Source organism: Halichondria panicea, chromosome 12 (assembly GCF_963675165.1).
Source record: "Halichondria panicea chromosome 12, odHalPani1.1, whole genome shotgun sequence".
Classification (NCBI taxonomy): Eukaryota; Metazoa; Porifera; class Demospongiae; order Suberitida; family Halichondriidae; genus Halichondria; species Halichondria panicea.
Window position 1 is genome coordinate 6,026,674 of NC_087388.1, and position 18,256 is coordinate 6,044,929.

Genomic DNA, 18,256 nt, shown 5'->3' on the forward strand with positions numbered 1-18,256 from the left:
CTAATGAATAATAGGGCATGCATAAATCACTGCTACTCACAATGGTCCAGCGTCACATCTGGGGTTCCCCAGGACTCAATCGTAGGCCTACTAACTAGTATACATTAATGATACGTAACATCCAAGGCCAGGCTGTTTGCAGACGATTATGAGAAGTCAAAACACTGGCCATGCAGTGACTCCAAATTACTTCAAAGTGACCTCAACAAATTGGTCTAACAGATGGCAACTCACCAAAATTACAGTACGTGTGTATTTCCAATAACAAACCACCACTTATCAATACCTCAACAATGCCAACCTTGAATGGCTTCAAGCATTCCTTCGCCTTCACCGCCCTTGTACTCCCACACCTGGAGTTCTCAGCCCCAGTCTGCATGCATGGTCGCCACACTTGAAAAAACATTTGAGCACAAGCATGAAACGGTGCCCAAAGCTATCGCTCTATAGTGTAGACTAGAGCTAGCTAACTATATATATATATATATATATAATATACACTATTGTAAGTAGAATAGCAACCTCCTACTGACAAACAGCTATTATTGATTTTGGAGAGAATCTGAGACTGCAATAGCGTTCAATGTACTATAGTAAGTAGTCTTTGCTCGAGAAAAAGCTTTTGTTTGCAAGATAGCATTGCTAAAATCACTTAGCTATACAATAGACTCTCGCTAATCCGGCTCTAGGTTTTAAGTTAAGTGCCTGCAGCTGATCAAATCATGATCTAACCGTGTACCCAGCCTTCTCAAATAGTACAATGCATATTACTCATATACTGACCTATAACTGAATTCAATGCAATATAGGGGGGAGGTTGAACTAGGGGGATATCCCCCTTCTCTCTCCCTGTATGAAGGGGCGTTTCTAGAAATTGAAACAGAGGGTGCTCAGGGGCAGATCGGGTTCTAAAAGCGTTACTGAGAATTTGCTAAAAGTGGTCAACTGCCTATAATTATAGCTACAGGCTTGTGACGGTCAAGATTGTTCTTTTGGATGACTAATTAGACGACAGAAGGAAGTCACTGCACTATACATGTACATGTACATAATAACATTGCCAATGCTGATTGTGCATACTCAATTAGGCGTAGTCATGGACTTATAACACGAGCCAATGCAGTTTGATGTGCATCAGTCTAGAATTCGAGAGACAACTGCTAGACCAGTACTACTGATAGCTATAGATTAGTCACATGGTTGTCTGGGAGGCCATGGGGTGCTCAAGCCCCATTAGATCGATTGACACGCCACTGCTGTAATACTGTACTTTCGTGCCATGTACACCCTGATTGCAATTACAGACAGCGCATGCAACTGTTTGCAATTTGCAAGCAGTTGCATGCGCTGTCTGTAATCAGTGGACTGGACTACTGGACTGAACTTTGACCTGACATAACAAGACCACAATGACAAAATGGTTGTAAACATAAAACACATACTTTTACCACATAGATATCTAGCTATACATTACAAACATACCCAATAACACAATGATAAGCAGCATTCTTGCTTGCATGGACAATTGTTTATAGGCTCAAAGTAGGGGAAATTACACAAACACAGGAAACGTTACAGGTAGATCTACAGTGAGTAAACATTTCCCAAGTGTGCCTTTTTCAAACCCCTTCTGAAACAGCACCCCCTTTTTCAAGTGATTTTCCTTGTACAGGAACATCCTTTGTATCTACTACGACCGGATCTGATACAAATAGTGAGGGGGATGCTCATCCGTCTTGTTTGTGGTTTATAGTTTACTAGAAAAGATAAGTGTGTATGTGCAACGGCTTCATGGAAAGTATGACAGCAGTATGCACACAGCTAGAGCATGCACATAGACTCGATCTTCGTACACCTACGTTTGAGCCTAAAAGCAACAGTTCTATACAATTGTGGTTCAATTAAAGCAAGAATGCATCATGGCAGCTAAGCCCCAGTTACCTGTCCTCCTATACAGAAAGCTAAACATGCTCTTCCATCATCATGCAAACCTAAAGACAAGCATTACTTTTTGTTCTTGCAACAGTAGGTGTTTTGTAATGTAGCTTTTTTTTTTTTTTTTTTGGGAGTAAACAACACCTTTATGGTGGAAGCAAGTAAATAATAGTATAATAAAATAATAAAACAAAGAACAGTGTATGTAAAATAGTGTGTACATGAGGTGAACAGTTAGTTTGTTATTTTTGCTGCAAGCTGGCCTCTGCTATAACCAGGTCCACAGGTGACATCTTCATAGCGTGGCCTCTTGATGAACGAGCGCCACGTATGCATTGAATGGCGGACCTGAGCAGGCTGAAAGAGAGGGAGCATCTCAGCCAGTGCAGGGTGGTGCTGTAGGGTTGGTCCCATTTCTCTGCTAGCAGGGAGGCCAGTCGTTTGTAGAAGTTTGTAGCTTGTTTTGAAAGGCCGCCAGTCGCAGACATCACAATGGGGACGAAAGTAGCATGCTCCACTTCTCTCACCCTTTGTCCGTATGCACGGATTTTTTCCCTCTCGTGCTTCCTGAAGCATTGGTCTAGGGTTGTGTTGCGATTTGAGGGAGCAAAAGGGTTGAAGACTCTGACGTCCATCAGGGTTCTCTCGCGTCTGCCTCCCCAGAGACCACTGGCAGCAACATCAAGCCTAGCACCTATGGTGGTATTTGCGCTTCTCCCGGACATGGTCTCTGTGGTGATCTCCTGAAGCTCTGGTTCAATTTGCACATCATTGCATACTTCAGTTAAGAGTCTCGCTGTTAAATCTCTTATTTCATTGTGACGCAGGGAAGGAAACCCACCGCGTGGGCAAGAAAGTATATGATCCACAACAAACGCAGCGCCACAGGCACAGTGTGTGGGGGTCTTGATGGGTGTCCAGCCGTAGCGTAGGGCCATGGCATCAACAAAGGCACCCTTGTGGAGACAGAAGCCATGTTCCTTGATTGGCAGAGAAGTCAGCCAGCTCGAGGCACCTGATTGGCTTGCGAGGTCCATAGCTTTAGAGAGCTCAGGGGTTACTTCCTCTTGTAGGGTGGATGCAGCTTGCGTCATGTGCTCCCTTCGGTCACGCTGGATCTCGCGTTTGGCAGTTATCTGGTCCGCAAAGGCTTTGTAGGTGGGTTCACTACCCCTTAGGTTTATCAGAGGGGTGGTGATCTTGATGGAAGCATCCTGAGCGGGAGGAGGCGTCTGGTATTCCTAATCCACCTAGCCTTGCGGGTAGTGCCAGCAATTTTCTCATAGAGTCGTTTGGTGGTGGATGACCCGTGATGGATGGTAAAAATTCAGAGCGGATAGTGTCCTCTAGACTTCGTAGGTGGTTGCTTACATTGGGGACCGTACGGGAGATGTATGACCACTTGCTCGCCATGCCATGTTTGTAATGTAGCTAGATGTACTGTTTGCACAGACATTGCAAAATACTAAATCATTTACTGCATTACCACAAACCACCATACAATGTTGCTAAGTATAAATACATGTACATGCATTCATGTAAAAATAAAAGAGCAATGATGGCTTCTAGACTAGACTATGGGAACTCATAGAACAGTAGGGATCTACCAATTAACGCTTTATGCTGAGACTTGCATGCTGTTCAGTCTTCACACTGCTTTCCATACATGCAGTGGACGGTATAATTATCTGCTGGTATATGCAAGCTAGTCCCAGCTCATTCTCCGCTTTAAATCCTCACCATAATTTGTATGTGAGTTTCCATACCACCAAGAGTAGATAAGAGCATCTACCATTGATACTACCTTATATATAGCGGGTAATTTTTGAGGGTCTAATTTTATCTCGCAGATCAGCCATTTTTGTTATTAGCCCTCAAAGGTTCTATAGAAGCCATCATTGCTCAGGACTACATGTTGTTTGCATATTGTATGGTGATTTTGTGTAATCAGTGAGCTGATTTAGCAAGGTCTATGCAAACAGCTATACATGTGTCCAATCATTTGTCATTGTGGTCTTGTTATATATGAGGAAAAGGAATGTAATTGGTGTTGCAATAGTCAGGTCAAAGTCCAGTCCACTGATTACAGACAGCCTGCTAGTTGCATGCCCTCTTCTCCTTTATGGTGATACATTAATTTATTCATGAGTTGGGTTTTCACTAACGGACTATTAGTCTGTAGTCTACAACTCATGACATATTTTACACATTCCTCTCAGCAATGCATTGTTGAGTATTTGCGCGGCAGCCTTCGGAAATCCATCAGTTGCTTCAAGTGCACTAACGAATGAATGAAAAACCAGTGGATCATATTCTATCTGAAGCAGCACAACATCAAGTATTCGTCGTGCTTTGTCACCGTCATCATGAGTGTCATTCCTATGATCTCGATCGGCTCGTGCTAAGATCTTAAAAGGGAGTAAATGATCACTGACATCTTTAGGAGACTGCTTAATACAAGTAAAAAGACTGCTGTGACAGTCGTTGAATGCTTTGTACTCCGCTGACTTTATAGACAATCTATGTTTTAGATCTAGATCTATCTACATGCAGTCATGCATGCAGGAAGTGAAATAATTAATATGTGTAATTGAGAGGTGTGTGCTTAGCCTTTGTCTTTGGTCAGATATATGAAAGGGAGTGGTTTCCAGTCTATAGATCTATTTACTGGCATATGCATCATGTCTGAGACAGCCCAGTACAAAGCCTTCAAGGACTGTCACAGCAGCCTTCTTACTTGTGTTAAGCAGTCTCCCAAAGATGTCAGCGATCATTTACTCCCATTTGAGATCCTAGCACCAAACGATCGAGATTATCTCAAGAATGACACTCATGATGATGGTGACAAAGCACGAAGAATACTTGATGCTGTGCTGCTCCAGATAGAAAACGATCCACGGGTTTTCCAATCATTCATTAGTGCTCTCAAAGCAGCTGGTAGTTTTACGAAGGCTGCAGTACAAAAACTCGACTCTGCACTACAGAGACGAAGTCGGTGTGGTGGATAGTGCACAGCCACTTAACTTGTACTTAACTTTGATTGCATGTGTAGAATATTATTATAGCTGCCTGTTAATTAATGACACTTGTTTAGTATTAATTGGAGTTTATTAGCTATTTTTGTGTTTTGTAGATTTGGCCCTATATATAATTATATAGACATATATGGCCTAACTTGGAGTAAGTAATCTAGTTAATAAACTTTGTGCTTAATAATATACTCATTGTTGTAAAGAGGGCCTGCGCATCTCTGTTCCTATACCAGTGCATGCATTGCATGTTCTTTGTGATTCAGTGTGTGTTTCTCTGTGATCTCTCATTATCTACTTGCTTGTTGTGCTTACTCTAGCTATATATATAATATAGCTATTCCTGGACAGGCCATGCACTGACCCTGATGAACAGACAGACGTGAAAGAAGCATATTATAGCAATATTCTGGCAATCATGTGGAGTGCTTGGTGATCTGGATTTTTATAGAGACCATCGTCAGGATTGATCTTGATATTAATAATATCGACACATTGCAAGCAACACAGTATAGTTTTACAAAGCATCAGTAAAGTAAAAAGTCTTATTATATTTATTGTGACATTTGTTCATCAGTACTAGCAGTGAGGTTGAGATGGAGCGTGTGGGGGCGGGTAGTGTGTGAGCGTGGAGTAGGTTATGATGGAACAGTGACCGTACAATCCATTGGCTGCTTGAGTGGTATGAAGTTGGGTTGAATTGTCGACAGTGGATGGGCTGATGAAGGAGAGATGGTGAAGATTGATGAGATAATCACATGTGGCCTTCCTCTGATCACTAACAATGAGGAGCTGAACATCTTTCATGGGCAGGTTCTAATGGTAAAGATCGTCATGCTAGGCTGCACTTTGGGGGTGGGGCTCATGAAGCAGAGTCTGACACACATCTCCAACTTGTGTAAAAGTAAAACAAAAGGAACAGACTCCGGAGAGGCAAAACAACAATTTGAGAATAATATTATTATTATTATTATTATTATTATGTGAACTTTACAGCTATGCACAAAAGAAATTAAGTGAAAATATTGGGTGAGAGGAAATAGCTGACAAACTTACTCCAACATTGGAGCAGCTGATGTATATTATATAATCTATAGAGTGATAAGTATAGTTAACAGAGGATCCTATATATGACATTTAGAGCATGGGCAAACCATATGAAATGAACATAAGTTATATGTGTCAAAGTTTTCTAGAAAATTTGACACTAAAAAGTCCGAAGTCTTTTTCTTGATTGTTCCTAGAGATGAATCTAGATTTATTTTATGATGAGTCTATCTTAGATGATTGAGCACCAGTGTGGCTACTTACCACACCACCAGGTGCAATGCTCCATCTATTACCACTCTATGCAGCTACAGTGGTTTTCCATACCCTTTGCAGGCTATACTCCAAGAGCACAGCAACCACAATGTAGTGATTACCTGTCTGTGTTATTTTAGTCCACCCACACATCACAAAAATCAATGATGGGTAAAATACTGGCTATTGCAGACTTTTCACACAACTCAAGGGGTTACTACTCTACTTTCACAGCACTCCTTCTATAATTATAATGCTTGAGGTCAACAAGCTGCTTTCGGAAATATCCAATTTTGAGCCTAGTAAATATAGTCCCTCCTCCGCTGCTATACATACAAGTTTTAGCTCATATCATTTTGCCACAATGAACCGAGCAACAAGTTAGCTGAGCTACCATCAGAGCTACCATCACTTCAGTCAGACAAAATATGAGACACCTGGAACATTTAGCGGCTATTATAATTATTTGGCGAGTGAGCTATTAGACTTTGGCGATTTTAATTTGACTCTTAGGCTACTACAGCAATTAGGTCCACTAATTTTGCAGTTTTGAAATTGCCAAATTAAAACCAGATACAGTTTGCATTTTGCAGGCCATACATATAGCAAGTAATTTTGTTGGCTTGTTACTAACAATCATAACAGAAGCCAACCAAAATACTACACTGTGGTTGCAGCTCTTGCAGTATAGCCTGCAAAGGTATAGCCTCCTTCACTGGCCTCCCTTGAAGAGAAGGCCTGCTAACTGACTGCTTGCGCATGCGCGAAATTATTGGATATATTTTCCCGTAAAATGCCCTATAATACTAAATAATACTGAATTTATCACGAAAATATCCTGACAAAGTATTGAAAGTCATACACAGAGCTATTATAGCTAGCTAGCTAGCTAGAGACAGAGCTGTAGGTTTGTTGTACAGCTATTTTCTTTCTGATAGAGTCAGTAGCAGTAGTATAGTAGACTTTTCACCAAGTTAGTATTTGATGGGCGTGGCCTGTCCATATAGGCTCTTGTCAGCTTTCACTCTGTTCAGACGATTGTCATCCACACTGTTGCTGGCTGTGAGTCTTTTGTTAACATAGCAGGCTAAGGGTAGCTATCAGAATACTATCAGATGAGCTAGAAACCTTCAATGGAACCTTCTATCTACTTCCTTTAATCCACTTCCGTTTGTTGTGACGTCACTGTTTTACTGACCATAAACGTTGTTATCCGGATCCGCCAGATACCGGCGGAAGATTAGGGCATGCGCAAGCAGTCGATACCAGGCCCACTCTTCGAGGAAGTGCGGCCTGGGATCGAGGCTAGCAAAGGTAAGGAAAACCACTGTACCATGATCGCACTGGTGAGTATGAGGCATTAACAACATATTATATAGATTGGGTGATCAAAATGTCTTGCAGTAATTTGAGGGAGCAAACTATTGTGTTCATGATGACATAATTTTATAACTGAATCATGTTTGTGGCGTAATTACCATCATCATAATCATAGAAATCATGCATGCATACCTAGGACACAGGTGTGCCAGAGGCCAGGAGATTGGTCATGACTCATGTTTTACAACTCATGTTTTACGGAGGAATGTGCGTAAATGGAGAATATAAAAAATTAATTAATATACAGAAACTTACAGAGAAAGGTAGCTATTCTAGATAAGCTAACATACTGCAAATGATTGTAGCCCTCTATGATGCTAACAATGTGACACTAGAAAGTGAGTAGCATAGTTGTACTACAGAAGAAGTACAACACGCGTGCCTCGATTTAGCAATTATCCTCTGCAATATCGTTGAGCGTGGGCGGAATTATGCCTCGATTATCCGCCCACGCTCAACGTTATTGCAGAGGCTAATTGCTAAAGGCACGCGTGTTAAACTACTACGACTCATAAACTAACAGGAGATGTTATACAAGAGAGATAAATGTTTGAGAGTAGATAAAAAATGCCCACTCAGCGAAACATAGGCGCACATACATGACTCTTAATCGTGACAACCTCCTCTGCAGGTGTGCCTTGTTGTATGAGATATTAGACATAATCGTACCACCGCATTGCCAAAGATCTATAATGCTTCAGTGTGTAAGGTACAGCTAATATAACGTTAGCCAGTAGCCACATTGTCTGACCACTATTGTGAGAATTATACACCATGCCTTCAATTTATGAGCCACGTCATTGGTATATAGCTAAATATAGCAACTAGAGTATTCATAGACTTTATCCTAGTCTGGGGGCCAGACCTAATAGCTCGGGGGCAAAATCAAGAGAGCTAGGATTAGGTTTGGAGACTCTTGCAGCATTTCCGTGTGCTCTAGCGGAATGTGGCCAGAGCCAATGAAATGCATATCCTATGTCATGTGATTTTTAATCCAATGAAATGCGAGTATTGCCTTTGTGGAATTTGGATTACAGCCAATGAAATGAAAGTATTGCTACATCTACTCTTCTTTATAACCTCCAATATCACAGTCTCCTCCCTATTGACATTCCAAGAGCACACGGAAGTGCTGCAAGAGTCTCCAGACCTCTTTCTCTCTTCAGGGGCGTAGCTACCATTGTTTCCTGGTTGCCCAGAAACCCCCCCCAGGAGCTGCTGAGAAAATTGGGCAGGGCTCCCTATAATTGAAATCATGCAGCCCTGCCCATCTTTTCACACGTGGCTGCAAATCAATAATCAGAGCAGCACCGTGAAGCGTTTCACTTTGGCTTTGTCTCAGCTAGTTAGTCTCAGCTAGCTAGCTACCTCAAACAAAGAAGACTAAGACTTAAGTTCTAGATCTAGTATCAATCCTGAATGCTCCAGTATTCTCAGACTCAGCTCTAAGCACAACTTTATTCAGGAAGTGTACAAGTTTAGAACAATCTCAGCCACATGAAACCTCTCAGGTAAATGACATTTAATTGTTGCTCAGCTAGACTAGCAATACACAATTGGCACCTGCATGCCTAGTATGTTACGTCTATAGCTAGCTAGCTTCTCACAAACATGTAAAAAAAGTCATGAACAATAGATAGTCAATAACAGTAGGTGTGGTACCGGAAGTGGGCGTGGCCACAAAATTTCGCTATCGCGCCGCTGATTTTTCTGCAGAAACCCCTGTCTCAAAAGTCTGGCTACGCCCCTGACTCTTCCCCCTCCCCCCTCTGAGAAAGAGGTCTGGCCCCAGACTAGACTTTATCCATACAAGCGACTTCCTGTGCATGACGGCTGTGTTTGTTTAGTTATACAAAATTAGTATGTGTTCTCACTGTAAAGTATAATGTGTGAATCAGCTGAGTACAAAGCATTCAAGGACTGTCACAGCAGTCTTCTTACTTGTATTAAGCAGTCCCCTAAAGATGTCTGTGATCATTTACTCCCTTTCGAGATCCTAGCACCGGATGATCGCGATTATCTTAGGAATGACACTCATGATGCTGGTGACAAAGCCCGACGAATACTTGATGCTGTGCTACTTCAGATAAAAAATGATCCACAGGTTTTCCATTCATTCGTTAGTGCTCTTGAAGCAGCTGGTGGCTTTACGAAGGCTGGTGTACAAGAACTCAAGGATGCATTACAGAGACAACATCAGCAGTGCGATCAAAGTCAAAGAATGGAAGAGAACCGTGAGTTGTAATGCCCCCCAAAAAACCCAACTCATGGTCCATTTGATTGCCATGTGATATTAGCCAGTACATGCATGGATGACATCGTAGATATTGAGTTACATCATGTAGGACCAGCTGCAGGAAGTTATGTGGCCAATTATGGCTTCATATGCTTTATGTGGTTGCATAACTTTTACCTGGTTGAAGTTTAATATCGCCTCTAAAGCATAACTTTTAATAGTACTTAACAACATTATTATGGAGGCCTAACTCAACTCATGGTTCTAAAATCTTTGCAGGCTATGAGAACAGTCCAATGAGCCTACTACAGCCATTACCCGAGTTAGCTGTGACTGAAGAAGCTGGGTCAGGTATTATAACTATCTCAAACCAAGTGTTAGAGTCCATTCTTTTCTTCTTGTGTAGTTTTTGAGTTACCTACCATGGACGATGGAGATGGAGGAACACTACCTGATCCATTAGAGCACCCTCCTGATGACACTGAAGTGGGAGCGGACCTCAGAGCAGCTGCAACAAGTCGACAAGTAGCACCCACTGGTATGTGATACATTTAATATGATTATAACAATTATGACTGACTGATGTATTATTATACAGCTGATTCATTTGGAGGACGATTGCTACAAACTTTCCAAAGTGGAGAAATTGAACAAGTCATTGAGCTTTTATCCCAGGCTAAAAGTCAGTCCATTGATCTGAGAGGTGTGTCTGATGCAGACGGCAAAACTCTCCTTCATCTTGTTTGTCGCAAAAACTGGGTGGACTGGTACCACATTGTGAGTAGCCTTGTCGAAAATCACTATTGTGATGTTGCAGCAGTGGATGAAGATGGGAACACACCCCTTCATGAGGCATATCAATGTGGCAATCTCCCATCCGTAGAGTACCTACTTAGTCTACCGAGTTGTAATCCTGACGCAATCAACAAGTACGAGTACACTGTACTGAGAATGGCCCTTGAGAAAAATGACAAACAAACTGTGGCACAACTTCTAGCAACAGGACGAGTTGATCCTAGAAAAGGTAGCTCATGCGGTCATACATACTCAGAATTGCTTGCAATGAATCAGCTCCAACCACAACCACAAGATTACGATGGCTCAGCTCTTCAAATGGTGATCCAGTTTGCAGAATGCATGGAGGGTAACAATCACGTTCGCCAACCGTTCACTTCTTATTGCTTGCATAAAATGCTTCACAAGATATTGAAGAATCGTAATCAAGTTACAATTACTAGAATAGTAGACCGCATTAAAGAAAACATGTTACCTCTTCCAAAAGAACCTGATAAGATTCATAATTTGATTATTGATATTCAAAGCCTGTCAGACGAGTTTGACATACGTGGGGAGCCCACTAATGTTGTGGATATTCAAATAAGAAAGAAAGGTAAGTGAGTAGCTAATTATACGTGTTAAGTGTCATTACTCCACAGAAGGTAGAGAAATCTTTCAACGTGATATTCAACAAGAGAGCATAAACACAACTCAGAATGTTACTGTTCCAGCTGATGTTGAAGATCAGGAAACATCCGACTACTCTAATGCAAGTGATGTACTACCAAATGTTCAACATTCATAATTATACTGAGATATTTTATATCGTAAGAAAGGTGCATGTACGGTTATTACTTGATGCAGGAGAGTATGGGAAATACCCTAGGGCTTCAGAATTTCGTAATTCTAGCAGATAATGAAGAACAGGAAATACCTGACTACTACTCTAATGCAAGCGATGAACTACCGATGTTGCAACCTTCACATACAGAGGTACACTGTACTGCATGTAATGCATGATACTTTAGAAAAGGAATTAATGCAAGAATTAATTCATATAAAATTATGCTATAATTATAATAGCTACATTATGTAGTTTTTTTATGACACAATAATTTATGTTCTTCTTTGATCTTAAACAGGAGCAGAATACAACACAAAATGATGAGTGTTGCGAAAATACATATATAGTATGTGTATGCAGTTGCTGTTGTTGTTTTATTGTCTCTTTAATTCTTGGAATATGCGGTGCAGTATTGTACGATGGCTATTCACTTGTTGGTACTACTGATGTGGTACAAATTCACCGGCAATCCATTCCACTAATCGCAATACAGGATCCATCGACTAACTTCGTTAGGCTCTCAGAAATAATTACTAGTGGAACAGACTTAGTTACCATTATCTTCTATAAGTTAAGCGATTGTTCTTCTTCAACTGCCTTTATAGGCGTCGAGATCAATGAGATAATGACTGTAAACTTTGGCTCTCCAACTATCAAGAGCAAGCCTGTTACTGAGTTATATCTGGTAGGAAACACTACACTTACTGTAGATATCACCACCAATGTGCCCTCAACAAATTCTTTTACGGCTCTCGTTGTTTTTGACAATCTTAGAAACTACTTAAATTTCATTTCAAGCTCTTCGTTGGACAATTACTATTTTATGGATTTCATTGCTAACGGAAAATCACAAACTAAGATCAGTTTAATTTTCAACAAAACATCGTACTACTATATTGGTTTGTACACAGACATTCCGACTGAAGTTACTACTTTTACTGTACACTTTCGTGGGAGAATTCTTCAATATGACATTACAAAAGGAAACACTTTCTGCTTTATAAGCTCTCTTGATGATTTAAGTTGTGAATTTTCTCCGAATTCCAACCAGCAAACTTGTATTGTTGGTTCTGTGCCACCTATATATACTGATACACCATTTGGAATAAGAAGAGCAACTGTAGAGTATTCCACTGCTCTCAACTCAGATACAGCAACCAACACTTTATTTTTTATTCCTTTAATGTTATCTTGTTTATGGGTTTGTTTTCTGAGCTGTTTTCTATGGGTTTATGGTAGTTTACCACCTCAGCAGCATCAGGCAGCACACAACTAATTACGTCATACTTATGATTGCTATTTTTTATCTTTTTACTATAACGATTGATCAAGCCGCAGTGCAAAATGCCCGGGTCAAGCACATGTTGCTTCGCTCACAAAGTATTACGTTAGAAAGAGGTTACTATAAAGTTTGAGGTGTAAATTATAATTATAGGGAAAATTACTGAATTATGCGATCATTAGTTTGAACCAAAACTTTAACTCAAGAGTGTTATGGAAGAGAAATGGAAGAGAAGAAGAGAAGGTTAATGGAAACAAAAGTAGCTAGAGATCATGTTGGATGGATTTTAGAGTGTAGCCTACATTTCCTGTCATAGCCACGTCCCCAGGCCGATTTTATAAGACTTTTGTTTCCATTAACCTCCTCTTCCATTTCTCTTCCGTAACACTCTTGAGCTAAAGTTAAAAAAAAAAATGGAGAATGTGACAACTACCATGTGTTCAACATGCACTTTGTGAAATAACTATGAGGAGATCCACTGTGGCAAAATATTCTAGAATTCTACACAAAACATTTAAAAAATTTCGTGGTAACTATATACTAGGTTACACTAGTAATCTAATAGGACAACTCAACACCACACACAGATACTACAATACAGATCTTGTTCAAACCATAGATACTAAATTTGTGACTCGAATGAATTTGAATTCCGAAAGCTACGATGTCGCTTGGGACTGATTTGAAGTGAGTTTGTTGTGAACTTGGTGTTGGTTTTTATTTTGTACAAGACTAGAAAGACTAGCACTAATAACCACAGAAGAAGGATTAGAGATAAACTTATCAAGAGTAAAATTATCAGTTCTTCTGTATATAGGAAGTTCGAGTACGAATACAGTATTTCCACTTCCCTTACTCCATTGTTAAAATTGCGTTTTAGCACAATTCCTATGATACACAACTCCGGTGTTACAGGAATGTGTCTATCAAATACGACATTACATACTGTTGTGGATGATATCATAGAGCAAAGGCTTGTAAAAGAATTTTTTGAATTTTCCTTATTCCAGCCATTAATACGATATGATATGCTGTTGATGACGTTCAAATTTTCTTCTATGTGGACTCTAATAAAATAATAACTACTCTTTTGGAGCGAGATGCTTATTGAGAAATTATCGTTCTTGATGCAGTACTCCATATAGGTAAACATCCAGGTTCCATTGTTCAAAAATGATTTATATTCATCAACATTGTCAAAAACTACCAAAACAACCGGGCATTCTGAGCTGTTATAGTCCGCTGATAAGTGAATTTGTAGCCTCAGAGAGACGTTATATTCTGTGTAGAGCTCATAAACCCAATTGCTGATGTTGAAGTGAATTGAGATGTTAGTATTAGTGATCTCGTTAATTGTTAGTTGCTTTACATTCGGTCCGACTCGAGCTATAGGTAGTATTGATTGCTGGATAAGTTGAGTGATATGTACTAAACCACCAAAAGGTTTTGATTCTTGGTCGTTGAGTATCGTGAAGGAGAGTGCACAAGCAAAAATTACCATTGTGAATAACACACTCATAACAAAGCACAAACATTTAGAAGCTGTTTTCCTCTCACTGATATTCAGAGTATGTCATTGACATATCTGTATAGGTTCAAATGTGATACGTTATAAGTTATACACCAGACACTGCATGCAATAGCCATTAGCTCTTGTATTCACCTTGAAGCAAACATGACAGAGGCAGCTGGCCTTCATGGTATCCCACTGCAATAACAGTTTTAATTATAGAGATACCACAATAACAGTTTTAAGATACCACTAGAATTAATTTAGCTAATAGTAGATCAAGCAAGCATAGACTATAGTAAGATTATAGCTATAGTTAGCAATCACAGCAAGGTGTCTAACAAATCAACGACCAGTGGTCTTATAACTACAATACACATAATAAATGCTACTTCTTACCTGATGTTTTCGTTTTGAATTTATAAGGCCATCCAAGTCTGAATCGTTGGGTTGTGTGTGGAGATCGGGAATGGAACCTCGGGGTATAGATTGCCGTTGAAGAGAAGTCTTTGCTGGAGAACGAGGTGGATTGTATGTGGGAGGATTTTTTTCAGGAATTGTAGGATTTTTAATGCACTCTGAAGCTTTAGAATTTTTTGTCTGATCAATTGAAGTATACTGTTGATCTGGCTCTGAATCATCACTCCGAAGATTTCTTGATCGTATGGTATGGCCATACCTTTCAGCCCGGCTTTGATCTGTGTATGCATGTGCATGCAATTATTATATCACAGTGTGTATAATGAGCTGTGAGTATGTATGTCAACCTACGTGGTAAACTGACACTGATTGCTGGTGAGGTACGTTCCACTGTTGATACACCAGTCGTTGAATTGCAACTGTCCTCTTCAGTACTTGTGGATTCATCTGTAAGCATAATATACATGCATGAATGCATGTGCAGTCAAAATCATTTTACCTGCACTTAGAGCCATTGGCAATGCATCTGTCAGTGAGTTAATGCTTGTCCTGTGAATATCCTCTAAAATTCCCCATTGGAATGTTGGCAAATATTTCATCGCACTCGACCAGCACTCTCAAAACGTTTTGATGTTGCTTTTGATGTGCAATGTTAAAGGCAGTTAATCCATCGTTATTTCTAGCGTTGACATCACTGAGCTCAAGAAGATATTCGGCAGCTCCTTCATTGTTGAATCGAGCAGCTATGTGAAGAGGTGTGTCTCCATCTTCATTCACAACTGAGACTTTATGGTGGTGTGTTTCGACCAATTGGGTGACTAAGAGTCCCCAGTTTGACCAGTCCCAGCGACAGGCAAGATGGAGGAGGGTCATTCCATTATTGTCCCTGATTGAACTCACATCAACTGTCGGATCAAACCCTATCAGTGAGGCTAAGGCAGAAGTCGGGTCACCACCATCTTGGCTAAACGCTTTTAGCAGCTTCTTTGTTGAATTACTTTCTGCCTGTAAAGTGTACGTGTTAGAATACGAACACATTGTTTAGCTAGCTGTATAGGGTACAAACACCATGCAATTTAGTACGAGTCTAACATGAATATAGTTATCACCTTCAGTAATACTTGTTGACCAATTTTGACCTCAATGAATGCATTTTCTTTCAGGTGCTGCATCTGTTTAGGACTCAATTGGCTGTATAAATGACTAAAACATGCTGGAACTCGGAACACCAGCTCTGTACAGCCTTCTCGAACATGCTTCAAATTAAGAACTTGGTGTGGTAGTTCTTGTTCCCAGCATTCTATAAATACTAACTTCAATTCTTGAATTTGATCGTAGGTGATTGTATGAAAATCAACATCAACCTTACATGTTATCTCCACTGATTCAATGTGAGACGGTTCAGGGCCAAAGTCATCAACAAATAGAAAACATCGTCGATTAACATATTGCTGAAACAAACGCTCATATTTGTGTAATGCTTCATTATCCTCATATGGGAAAAGATTTTCTTTTCGTATTTCGGATATTAGTGAGTAATTGAACCAAGAGCAGAAATTATTCTGTAGAAACTCAATTAAATCATTAAAGCTGATAGCATCACAGAGCAAAATCTGTTCAGAAGGGCTACGATAAATTTGGCTAAAATATGAACCTTGTGGTGTTAACAACTTCTGAACGTATTGCGTGAGATCATATTGTTCTTGTTTTTCAAGATTTATAATCGTGTTTGTAAGTAAGCTACAAAATTTCGAATGGATTTTGCGAGTTTCTTTATTTAGGGCTTTCATGAAGAAGCTTACAGAAATTTCTGTCGGTGATACTGTATCACTACAAGCAGTATCACGAGTGCATCTTTTAATTTGAGGTGGCTTGGAGCTTAAACACTTATCTCTGCCAGTGACATGACCCAAGATGGTACACTCTCCACAGCCGCATTGGAAGTTAAAAAATGTCAGATGATCAGAAGTCGTGAGTGATCCAGTTCCAGATGAGCTTGTACTGGCAGATCTTGGTATTAACTCTCCACCTGCTTAAGCGAACATTTATTGGAGGCACATGTAATTAAATCTCACTCCAAGATAATTATGTACAATGGTATAACTTTATATTATTATAGTTGCATTTATAGCAACAATCCTCTGTAGTTCTACTGGAACTTCAGTTTCTGCATGCAATTGCAATACAAGTGTGTTTTTGGCTTACGGTATACGCATGCACATTTTATAGCATAAACTACTGGTTACAGCTACTGCATGGATCACACACACATATACATATATACCTGCTGAGTTTGCTTCATCAACTGTCTGATGTCTGTCTGTTACAGCTTCTAACTCCTTGTACTTATCTGTAAGTACTGAGAGAAGCTCGTCATCATGTCGCTCATTCCTTTCCCGAAGTATTGTAATGAATTTATCGTAAGTTCCCGGAAAACTTTTTACTTTTGCCTGCAATACAACCACTAGCATCCTGGCTTTATCCGTATTCGTCTTGTCAAGCTGAATGATTTTCTGATTTGTTTCGTCTGATATCAGATGGTTTTGAAACATAACTCCAGCGAGTCCTCCTGGATCTGAAGCAAAGTCAGCAACTAGCTGCTCGTTGCAGCTCACTAATACATCGTAACCAATATTTGTTGTCATATTGCACCTCTCACAGACCTGCCATGCAAGTGAAGCATTCTTGTATTTATCAAAATAATGTTGTCTCAATAATATAAATACCTTACTCACTTGCATACAGTCTTTGCCAGATTGATATAGAGATTCTAATGGAGTAGCTAGCTCCAATGCACACTATTAGTATATCCCAAAAAGAGTATAGTATATTCATTACAGGGGATTGTCAATACATGTCATGCAGTCATGAGATTGACTCTGAGAGCTTATTCACTGCTACACCTGCACTGCACATGCATGTTGCATAAAGGCTCCATGTGGAATGCACAATTCAATAAAATAGTTAGGACATGTCTCACAGTATCACTAATACTCCTAGCTATAGCTGACAACGTCCAATCAGATTGTTCGATTCTTGGAACTCTTCTGTACACACTCTTTAAGTTTTAAATAGAGACGTCAGTTGAGGTGGGGTCCAAGTTCACTCCGACTGAATTTCTCTGTCGATGATATTAATTATACAGACACCGAGGTGCTTGTCAAGACCGGAACTGTGCAGATAACTTGCTACAGCAGATGCCACACCTGCATGCTTAGAATGACATTCATTAGCTGAACACAAACACTACTCCTCCATAACCACTACAATATTATCAGGGCCTATAATTATGTATGTGCAGTCAAGTGTTCCAGCCTCCTCTGACTACAAGCTAGGGAAATCCCCTACAGTCAAGCATCATGCAATTTATTGCCTCAATGTGACGGATTGTAATTACATGTACATGAAAGCTGGTGGACTTGCTGTATTATACCTCATCACAAATACATCAGAATCAGTATAATTGTAGAGGGCATCCGAGTGATTGTTTCCTTTCTATAAATATGCAAGTTTCCAATCCTCTGACCATTTGTACGGCCAT

At 40.0% G+C, this 18,256-nt stretch overlaps 4 protein-coding genes across 5 annotated transcripts; 1 reads left to right on the forward strand and 3 right to left on the reverse strand.

The window, feature by feature from the left end:
• Nucleotides 1-2,069: 2,069 nt before the first annotated feature.
• LOC135345510 (uncharacterized) lies at nucleotides 2,070-3,348 on the reverse strand. The gene is made up of 2 exons (XM_064542927.1): nucleotides 3,307-3,348; nucleotides 2,070-3,149 (listed from the first exon to the last, which is right to left on the reverse strand). Exons 1-2 carry the CDS (start codon nucleotides 3,346-3,348, stop codon nucleotides 2,178-2,180), a joined length of 1,014 nt encoding a protein of 337 aa, XP_064398997.1. The 3' UTR covers nucleotides 2,070-2,177.
• Nucleotides 3,349-9,404: 6,056 nt separating this feature from the next.
• LOC135345387 (uncharacterized) lies at nucleotides 9,405-12,834 on the forward strand. 2 transcript variants are annotated; one of them, XM_064542814.1, is made up of 7 exons: nucleotides 9,405-9,880; nucleotides 10,162-10,233; nucleotides 10,289-10,420; nucleotides 10,481-11,272; nucleotides 11,319-11,432; nucleotides 11,524-11,652; nucleotides 11,802-12,834. In XM_064542814.1, exons 1-6 carry the CDS (start codon nucleotides 9,532-9,534, stop codon nucleotides 11,574-11,576), a joined length of 1,512 nt encoding a protein of 503 aa, XP_064398884.1. In that variant the 5' UTR covers nucleotides 9,405-9,531; the 3' UTR covers nucleotides 11,577-11,652; nucleotides 11,802-12,834. The 2 variants fall into 2 exon arrangements, with proteins under 2 accessions (XP_064398884.1, XP_064398885.1); XM_064542815.1 differs by having other exon boundaries at nucleotides 11,322-11,432.
• A 339-nt stretch (nucleotides 12,835-13,173) lies between these two features.
• Nucleotides 13,174-15,230, reverse strand: LOC135345511 (uncharacterized). The gene is made up of 5 exons (XM_064542928.1): nucleotides 15,215-15,230; nucleotides 15,067-15,162; nucleotides 14,695-14,993; nucleotides 14,449-14,493; nucleotides 13,174-14,370 (listed from the first exon to the last, which is right to left on the reverse strand). Exons 1-5 carry the CDS (start codon nucleotides 15,228-15,230, stop codon nucleotides 14,359-14,361), a joined length of 468 nt encoding a protein of 155 aa, XP_064398998.1. The 3' UTR covers nucleotides 13,174-14,358.
• Nucleotides 15,231-15,252: 22 nt separating this feature from the next.
• Nucleotides 15,253-17,360, reverse strand: LOC135345512 (uncharacterized). Its single transcript, XM_064542929.1, has 3 exons — nucleotides 17,000-17,360; nucleotides 15,825-16,744; nucleotides 15,253-15,720 (listed from the first exon to the last, which is right to left on the reverse strand). The coding sequence occupies exons 1-3, from the start codon at nucleotides 17,358-17,360 to the stop codon at nucleotides 15,253-15,255; spliced, it is 1,749 nt and encodes a 582-aa protein (XP_064398999.1).
• Nucleotides 17,361-18,256: the final 896 nt, after the last annotated feature.

Bases quoted from the DNA above. Each gene is read 5' to 3' on its own strand.
- LOC135345510 (XM_064542927.1), bottom strand. From the start codon at position 3,348: ATGGCGAGCAAGTGGTCATACATCTCCCGTACGGTCCCCAAT. The intron at 3,150-3,306 runs GTAAGCAACCAC...CCTCCCGCTCAG, and splicing joins TCTCCCGTACGGTCCCCAAT to GATGCTTCCATCAAGATCAC.
- LOC135345387 (XM_064542814.1), top strand. From the start codon at position 9,532: ATGTGTGAATCAGCTGAGTACAAAGCATTCAAGGACTGTCACAGCAGT. The intron at 9,881-10,161 runs GTGAGTTGTAAT...AAATCTTTGCAG, and splicing joins TCAAAGAATGGAAGAGAACC to GCTATGAGAACAGTCCAATG. The intron at 11,273-11,318 runs GTAAGTGAGTAG...ATTACTCCACAG, and splicing joins TATTCAAATAAGAAAGAAAG to AAGGTAGAGAAATCTTTCAA.
- LOC135345511 (XM_064542928.1), bottom strand. The intron at 14,994-15,066 runs GTAGGTTGACAT...ATGCATACACAG, and splicing joins AATCAGTGTCAGTTTACCAC to ATCAAAGCCGGGCTGAAAGG. The intron at 14,494-14,694 runs GTAAGAAGTAGC...CTGTTATTGCAG, and splicing joins ATTCAAAACGAAAACATCAG to TGGGATACCATGAAGGCCAG.
- LOC135345512 (XM_064542929.1), bottom strand. From the start codon at position 17,360: ATGACAACAAATATTGGTTACGATGTATTAGTGAGCTGCAACGAGCAG. The intron at 16,745-16,999 runs GTATATATGTAT...TCGCTTAAGCAG, and splicing joins TGATGAAGCAAACTCAGCAG to GTGGAGAGTTAATACCAAGA. The intron at 15,721-15,824 runs GTGATAACTATA...TACACTTTACAG, and splicing joins GTCAACAAGTATTACTGAAG to GCAGAAAGTAATTCAACAAA.